At 34.4% G+C, this 8,619-nt stretch overlaps 1 protein-coding gene across 3 annotated transcripts; it reads left to right on the top strand.

Annotated features, from left to right (window-relative positions):
• The first annotated feature begins 3,276 nt into the window (after nucleotides 1-3,276).
• On the top strand, nucleotides 3,277-8,082 carry nitr7b (novel immune-type receptor 7b). Of its 3 annotated transcripts, none has more exons than XM_058782607.1 (6): nucleotides 3,277-3,330; nucleotides 3,785-4,141; nucleotides 4,266-4,307; nucleotides 4,443-4,580; nucleotides 4,728-4,774; nucleotides 7,492-8,082. In XM_058782607.1, exons 1-6 carry the CDS (start codon nucleotides 3,288-3,290, stop codon nucleotides 7,606-7,608), a joined length of 744 nt encoding a protein of 247 aa, XP_058638590.1. In that variant the 5' UTR covers nucleotides 3,277-3,287; the 3' UTR covers nucleotides 7,609-8,082. The 3 variants fall into 3 exon arrangements, with proteins under 3 accessions (XP_058638590.1, XP_058638592.1, XP_058638591.1); XM_058782609.1 differs by having other exon boundaries at nucleotides 4,728-4,794; XM_058782608.1 differs by lacking the exon at nucleotides 7,492-8,082 and adding an exon at nucleotides 5,154-6,128.
• Nucleotides 8,083-8,619: the final 537 nt, after the last annotated feature.

Below are 8,619 nucleotides of genomic sequence, written 5' to 3'. Positions count from 1 at the left end.
GTCTGTTGAGAAGGATGTTTTTGTGGTTTTGATTCAGAAGGGGGCTTCAAAATAGAAGCAAGAGGTCAGTACTGTGGTTGGAAATTTATCAAACCACAATGTGCGCAAGCAATGCATGCACAAAGGTACACACACACAAGTGAAAGCAAACATCTCATGATCTCTTTCATCTTTTTACCTTTATTTCAATAATAGGTGCAACAAAAAATTAACTAATCAAAAATAACTGTTAATACACTTTTTCTTTTAGAAACTCTTTTAAGATATTGTTTCTTTTAGATTTTTTTAATGCAATTTAAAAAAAAAAGAAAAAAAAAGTGCTGCCTTACATTTTACATTTACTCAACTTGTGAAGTATTGTATGAATGTCTTTAAAAGTTTCAAGTATATCAATGCTGACTACATTAAAATATGATTATATCAAATATTTTATTTAGTTTACTCAGGTGAATGTTATAGCTGGTCCGCTGAAGTTCACATCAGCACTTCTCTTTCTGTACTGAGCTGCTTCTCTCTGTCACTCCTCTACAGGAAGTGGTGTTGCTAACAATCTGTCTTCTGGTTGGAGCCCCAGTTGCTGTCACATCCTCTGCTTATGCATTGCTTGTGCAAAAGCCTGGGGTTTATGCTAAAACTGGCCTTTAAAAAACAAATAAGATAATCTGCCTTATAATTATCAGATATATGACTAACTGAGCTTTTCTAGGGGCTAATGATTTTACATGTAGGTGCTTTTGAGACTTAAAAAACATTAACCACTTAATCTTGCATGTGCAACTGAGTCAAATAAGTATGACAAACAAAATAAAGGTATCAGTTTTGCATCATAGCCGTGTACCTTCTGAAAATAAATCAATCATCAAAGTAAAGGGAAAATTCCCCATGTGGTACACAACATTACCAAGATGAATCAAAAACTGATTACTAATTGTTTACTGATTAAGAAGACTGCATTTGCATTGCAGGACACAAAGAATAAACTAACCAAATCTGCTGGGTGAAAATGCAAACTGGCATTTGAATTCAAGTGTTTAAAGACATTGTTGTAAAATGTGGTGCAAATTTTCTTTTTTGGGAGAACAATTCCTTTAAAAGTATAAAATGTGAAATGTAACAAATATATAATGTGTCTCTGTCCGTGGTGCTGAAATCCTTTTAATGACGAAGTGTGTTGCAGCAGAACACTTCCATCTGCCTTTGACCAGATTAATAAATTATGTCCTGATTTGTAAATGATCACAAGTCATTTTTTAACAAACAATAGTATTTGGGAGAGTGTGGAATTGCCACATTACACTGTAGGCCTATTATTTAATGCTACCGGCCTAAAGCACAGGGCCAAACTTTACTGACTTGCTGTTTAGTCAGCCACTATCACACTTTAAACATAAGTGGTTCGATGGAAAGTTTCAGCTGCAAAGGTGCGAGCACTGATGAGGGCTATCTCATTCTTTCCATTCTCGATCTAACTAGGTGATTGCAGGTTTTTTTTTTTTTTTTGTGGCCTGAGCTCATAGTCCAAAACCACAAGCATATAAAGTGTTGTGATGCTGCTTCCACCAGCATTAGACAGAGAGAGAGAGAGAGAGAGAGAAAGTTTCTTACTACACTCCAACTATTTTAAATGGCATTTTGGATTTAGAATTATTATGCACACACCAAATGATTTTCATAATAATTGAGAGGTCATTTTTGTACATTTAAATATTCATGACACGATCAAATATACAAGTATATATATATATATATATATAGAAACTCAACTAAAATATTGATAATGGCAAAACATCCATTATCAAATTAAACAGATTTCAATTTAAATATTAAAATGAGTGCTGTTAAATCAATTCAGACATGATCATTTTTTGTGTGTGTGTGTTTTGTGACAAAAACTTGTTTGGAAATAAATGTGCCACAAAACACTATTTATATGCTTTACATGTAATGAAGTCAAACTGTACATCTCAGTTTTGTGAGTGGAAAAAATAGACACACTTAAAATAAACAAAATCTTGTATTTCTGCTCAGTTATTACACTTAAACATAATATATAAATTACACACTGAAGCTAATGACCAAAGAATTCGTTCTGAACTAAGAATAAAAAATTATAAAATTTTCTACACACCTGTGAGACTATAAAATCATTTTAGTGATATGTAGATTTATCACTAATGTAGTAGTAAATAATAAAATGAAACAACTATTGCTAATCTAAAAAGTGAACTAAAGCTCAATCATTGTGTGTTGGTGTACTGAACTGCTACTTCCTGTCACTCCCTACAGGAAACCATTCTTTGTTTCCAACCACCGCCACTTTATTTGATGAGAGGCTGCATTTGTTTGAACATGACATTACACGGAATTCTGTGAGATCATGTTGGTTAGAGGTGTGGTTGGTCTATAATCATTATGCTCACATATTTCTGAAAAAAATAAGGGTTAATAAGCTACATGCAAATTATTTAATAATGCTATAAAACATGATGTATTCATATACTTACTGTGCACAATTTTGTTATTTAGCTAGTAGCCTGCATATGTATTTTACTTACAGCTATTGCACTACTTATCACGGGTTTCTTAATTTATGTTGAATAAACATTAAATAATAATAATAATAATAATAATAATCCTTCTTCATCTTTTTGAAATGTGCTGTTTATGTAGGCTCACCTGCTTGCCAGCTCTGATGGCCCACAACATTTCAAACATGCTCATAAAAATGAATCATGATAATATGACAGAAATGTCTCCACCTATCGGCTGACCTTTAGCTTTAGTTTTGTGAATGATGTAAGACCTTCACAAAATTTTGCAATTCAGGTCTTTTATTAAGCTTCTTCATTTAGATGTAGGCAAATAAGATATTTTCAAATACAAAAAACAACAATTACCTGGCTTAACTATTAATTAATTTATTTACATGTACATCATATTATTTTGATTTTTTTGAGTGATTTTAGAATATTATGTACAGCTAGGTCTACAGACCTAATTAGATCAGAAGTGCTGTGATGGCACTTTTTTATATATATAAAAAAGGAAATTCAAGACCTATAAGAAGGTTTTTACTAGCATTTCTACAACATATCACATTGCAACATTCATTTTAGACAACTCTCCAGCCCTCTTTCAAATTAGTTCTATACAGTGTATAGTATAGTATAGTACAGTCTGCTTTAATATAGACGGGTGCATGTACAGTGTAAAAGCCACACCCCCTTCAAATAAATAAAGCTGAATTTGATTCTTCTCAGTTGAGTTGATTTGGCTGGAACGTAAACATGAATTTGTCTGCAACACATCCTCTGACGCTACTTTTAATAGGTAAATATACTTTTATGATGTTTTCTAGTAAATGTGGAGCAATTAAAAATGAATTGTATAATGTATAATTACTATATACTTGTAGTACTATTTGTTTATATCATATATTTGATTTTCTTTAAATAACTGAATTTGAAAATATATATATATCCAAACCTGTATGACTTACTTTCATTCTTCTTTGTGGAACATAGACATTTTGAATAATGCCTCAGTGTTTTGTTTTTTCCTCTGTGCAATTTTTCAAAGGTCTCCAATGTTGTTTGGATGCCAGTGGTTTTCATAATATGTTCTTCTGAGTTCTGCAGTTGAAAGTTACATAAATCATAGAAAGTACTTTTAGACATGATGCAATACAGTGTTTATATGCGATGTGAATGCAAAATGTAGATTCCATTCAAATCTGAATCAATGTCTTTCACTTTTTTCTTATGACATTATGTGTTTTTTTTAGGTGTCATCTTTGTAAAACGAGCATCTTTAACTTTCATGAAAACGGTGAAGAGGGGAACTAATGTCTCTCTTCTGTGTTCAAACATCTTGAAAGAGCCCAGTTATATAGCCTGGTTCAAGCACACAAACGATTCTCTGCCACTTTGCATTGCCACTCAATATGTGGGTGAAAAACCAGTGGACTCCATATATTTGAATGGCTTTAAGAAGAATCATGCAGAGATGTCAGTGAACAAAACATTTTCTTCCCTGAGGATTGTAAATGTGGACGTCTCCGACTCTGGAATTTTTTACTGTGGAAGTTTTTTGACAAACCACATGATGTTTCACAACAAAACAGAGTTAGTGGTGGTAAATGGTAATATTTATGTTTTCATTTGATCTGTTTAGATCATTTATTTATTCCAGCATTATTTTTATTTAGTATTATTGCTATTCACTTACTACTAACTATTTTGTATTCATTTTTAAAATCTTCATAGAGACTAGTCAGTCCAAAGGGGATACAACAAATGCGGCTCGTGGTATGTGCCATGTATTTTAAACTAAATTCGTCCCTTCTTCATCATAATTATTTTTTATTTCTATATTACAGCAATAATGTTATTCTCTCTCTTCCCCCTTCTCTCTTTATTTAATTATTTGAATGGTTTTATCAGGGGTGACTGAAGAAACTGAGAGATCCTGTCACATCTATTATACACTGACACTAATCATGAGCGGCTTGGTTTTGCTTTCCACTGTTTTTGCCATTGTAGTCTTCATCAGGTTTAAGGAAAGAAATAAGCAGAAAGAAGGCATGTGAACAATGCAATAACACATAGATAATAGTAAATATAGTTGCAAAAACCTTTAACTACAATATTAATAAATTACCATATTTCCATAAATAATAACTACTGCCTTAGGATGGCGAATAATGATGACTGTCTTGTTTTGCATAGATGCCCAGCACCGTGAAAACAACGAGATGAACAAACAGTTGCAGCAGGTATCTCATTGGCCTTACAGGTTATACATTTGATTTGTGCTGATGTTTATGAACGTTAAATGACAGGCCCATATAAATAAATAAATAAATATAATATATATATATATTATATACAGGTGCATCTCAATAAATTAGAAAGTCGTGGAAAAGTTTATTTCAGTAATTCAACTCAAATTGTGAAACTCGTGTATTAAATAAATTCAATGCGCACAGACTGAAGTAGTTTAAGTCTTTGGTTCTTTTAATTGTGATGATTTTGGCTCACATTTAACAAAAACCCACCAAAATCTCAACAAATTAGAATATGGTGACATGCCATTCAGCAAATCAACTCAAAACACCTGCAAAGGTTTCCTGAGCCTTCAAAATGGTCTCTCAGTTTGGTTCACTAGGATACACAATCATGGGGAAGACTGCTGATCTGACAGAATTTGGGTGAACTTCACAAGGAATGGACTGAGGCTGGGGTCAAGGCATCAAGAGCCACCACACACAGACGTGTCAAGGAATTTAGCTACAGTTAGGCAAGGCAAGGCAAGTTTATTTATATAGCACATTTCATACACAATGGTAATTCAAAGTGCTTTACATAAAAGGAAGTGAAATAGTCATTAAAAATAATAAGAGATTAAAAATAATAAAAATCACAATAAAAACAAAGTGATTTAAAAATTGATTTTAAAAGAATTTAAAACATTTATGAATAGAAAGTGATTATACATAGTGCAATCAGTTCGGACGTAGCACAGTGCTCATTCAACAAATGCACAGCTAAACAGATGAGTTTTGAGTCTGGATTTAAAAGTGGCTAATGTTTTAGCACATCTGATCTCTTCTGGAAGCTGGTTCCAACTGCGGGCGGCATAATAGCTAAAAGCAGACTCCCCTTGTTTTGTGTGAACCCTTGGTATTTCTAACTGACTCGATCCTAATGATCTGAGTGGTCTGTTAGGTTTATATTCAGTGAGCATATCTCCAATGTATTTAGGTCCTAGGCCATTTAGAGATTTATAAACGAGTAAAAGTACTTTAAAATCAATCCTAAATGTAACTGGAAGCCAGTGTAAGGACCTGAGGACTGGTGTAATATGCTCAAATTTTCATTCTGGATGAGCTGCAGCTGTCTAATGGTCTTCTTTGGAAGGCCGGAGAGGAGACCATTACAATAATCCACCCTGCTGGTGATAAAGGCATGAACCAGTTTCTCCAAGTCTTGACTGGAAACAAAACATCTAATTCTTGCAATGTTTTTGAGATGATAGTATGCTGATTTAGTTACTGCTTTGACATGACTACTAAAACTAAGGTCTGTCTCCAGAAACACCCCAAGATTTTTGACTTGGTTTTTAGTTGATTGACCCCTAGAGTCAAGGTATGCACTCACCTTGATAACTTCATCTTTGTTTCCAAATGCAATGACTTCAGTTTTCTCCTTATTTAACTGAAGAAAGTTCTGGGACATCCAACAGTTTATTTCATCAATGCATTGGCAGAGGGAATCAATGGGGCTGTAGTCATTTGGAGATAAGGCTAGGTAAATCTGCGTATCATCAGCATAGCTGTGATAGGCAATTTGGTTCTTTCTCATTATTTGACTTAGTGGGAGCATATACAGGCTAAACAAGAGCGGTGCAAGAATTGAGCCTTGTGGGATGTCGTATTCCTCTTGTTAAGCCACTCCTGAACCACAGACAACGTCAGAGGCATCTTACCTGGGCTAAGGAGAAGAAGAACCGGACTGTTGCCCAGTGGTCCAAAGTCCTCTTTTCAGATGAGAGCAGGTTTTGTATTTCATTTGGAAACCAAGGTCCTAGAGTCTGGAGGAAGGGTGGAGAAGCTCATAGCCCACGTTTCTTGAAGTCCAGTGTTAAGTTTCCACAGTCTGTGATGATTTGGGCTGCAATGTCATCTGCTGGTGTTGGTCCATTGTGTTTTTTGAGAACCAAAGTCACTGCACCCACTTACCAAGAAATTTTGGAGCACTTCATGCTTCCTTCTGCTGACCAGCTTTTTAAAGATGCTGATATGATTTTCCAGCAGGATTTGGCACCTGCCCACACTGCCAAAAGCACCAAAAGTTGGTTAAATGATCATGGTGTTGGTGTGCTTGACTGGCCAGCAAACTCACCAGACCTGAACCCCATAGAGAATATATGGGGTATTGTCAAGAAGAAAATGTGAAACAAGAGACCAAAAAATGCAGATGAGCTGAAGGCCACTGTCAAAGAAACCTGGGCTTCCATACCACCTCAGCAGTGCCACAAACTGATCACCTCCATGCCACGCCGAATTGAGGCAGTAATTAAAGCAAAAGGAAACCCTACCAAGTATTGAGTACATATACAGTAAATGAACATACTTTCCAGAAGGCCAACAAGTCACTAAAATGTTTTTTTATTGGTCTTATGAAGTATTCTAATTTGTTGAGAAAGTGAATTGGTGGGGTTTTGTTAAATGTGAGACAAAATCATCACAATTAAAAGAACCAAAGACTTAAACTACTTCAGTCTGTGTGCATTGAATTTATTTAATACACGACTTTCACAATTTGAGTTGAATTACTGAAATAAATGAACTTTTCCACGACATTCTAATTTATTGAGATGCACCTGTACACACACACACACACACACACACACACACATACACACATACACACATGTATATAAGGCTGGGCAGAGCACATCCATAATATGTTTGCATTTTTATATTGCCAGGAGCAAGATGCAGACTTGAACTATGCAGCTCTAAGTTTAGACAAGAAGAAGAACAGAAGACCAGCAAGAAGACTGAAGGAGGTGGAGCCAAATGTGGTATATGCTGCCACACGGTGATCCACAGATCATCAGACCCTTTGTCACAAAACAAAAACGAGTGAAACTCTGCTTAAGCTAAACCACAGATCATTGTTAATTGCACTTTTTGTGGTTAGCTAGTGTTAGATCTAATTTTACTGGACTTCTCTCCGTCCTGATAATTTCAGAGGATCTATGAAAGAGGTCCTATTTTCATTAATGAATTTGTTTTTTCATAGTTATAACTTCATATTTAAAACATTAATTTCATCAAGTATTTCAACAATTGTAAATCCTTTGTAAATGCATTCATGGCACCTCTGCAACATTAAACAGTCTCTGTAAATGTAGCTATTGCTGCTTCAGATGCATCCTCTGTGCCACCTTTACAGTATTAGGTACTCTGCAGAATAATCTGAACTGTTTGTCTGTGTGGAAAGATTTCTGATCTGCTGATGGTGATATGGTGTGATGCCATGAAGGTTCAGAATAATTATAACAAAAATGGACATGAATATCCCCCCGGTGTGTCTCATGTTATGATTGACAGGCATGCATGCTGCATTCAGATAAATTTTGTGATTTTATAACAGCAGGATCTGATCTACTATTTAAATTGAGATCTGACAAGGTCAGAAAAAGGTCATTCAGCTTATCATTAGCATTTCTCTATACTGTTAAAATGAATTAATGACCCAGATGGCCTTACACATCACATTTAATTTTCAAAAAAAAAAAAAAAACATTTTCATTCTTCATTCTTAAAGCAATATGACAATGCAGTGGAATGGAAATTTTTCAATCAAACAGCATACAGTACACATCAAATTGTTTGCTATACAATTGAATCATCACCATCATTTGTAAATATCCATCATTTGTTTTTTTTTGTTTTTTTATAATTTATGTCAGCTGTGTATTCAGTCTACACAGGAAAAAAAAAAATTATGTTTTGTGTTCCTTATCACAGAATGCAAGATGATCTGATGAGTGTTCCTTTGTGCTAAAGATAAAATACTTATTGTAATTAATAATTATCTGACAATCAGA

This window comes from Onychostoma macrolepis, chromosome 07 (assembly GCF_012432095.1).
Source record: "Onychostoma macrolepis isolate SWU-2019 chromosome 07, ASM1243209v1, whole genome shotgun sequence".
Lineage (NCBI taxonomy): Eukaryota > Metazoa > Chordata > Actinopteri > Cypriniformes > Cyprinidae > Onychostoma > Onychostoma macrolepis.
Note: the sequence above shows the minus strand (reverse complement) of the source record. Positions and strands in the feature narration are given on the sequence as shown.

Bases quoted from the DNA above. Each gene is read 5' to 3' on its own strand.
- nitr7b (XM_058782607.1), top strand. From the start codon at position 3,288: ATGAATTTGTCTGCAACACATCCTCTGACGCTACTTTTAATAG. The intron at 4,308-4,442 runs GTATGTGCCATG...TGGTTTTATCAG, and splicing joins TACAACAAATGCGGCTCGTG to GGGTGACTGAAGAAACTGAG. The intron at 4,581-4,727 runs GCATGTGAACAA...TGTTTTGCATAG, and splicing joins AAGAAATAAGCAGAAAGAAG to ATGCCCAGCACCGTGAAAAC.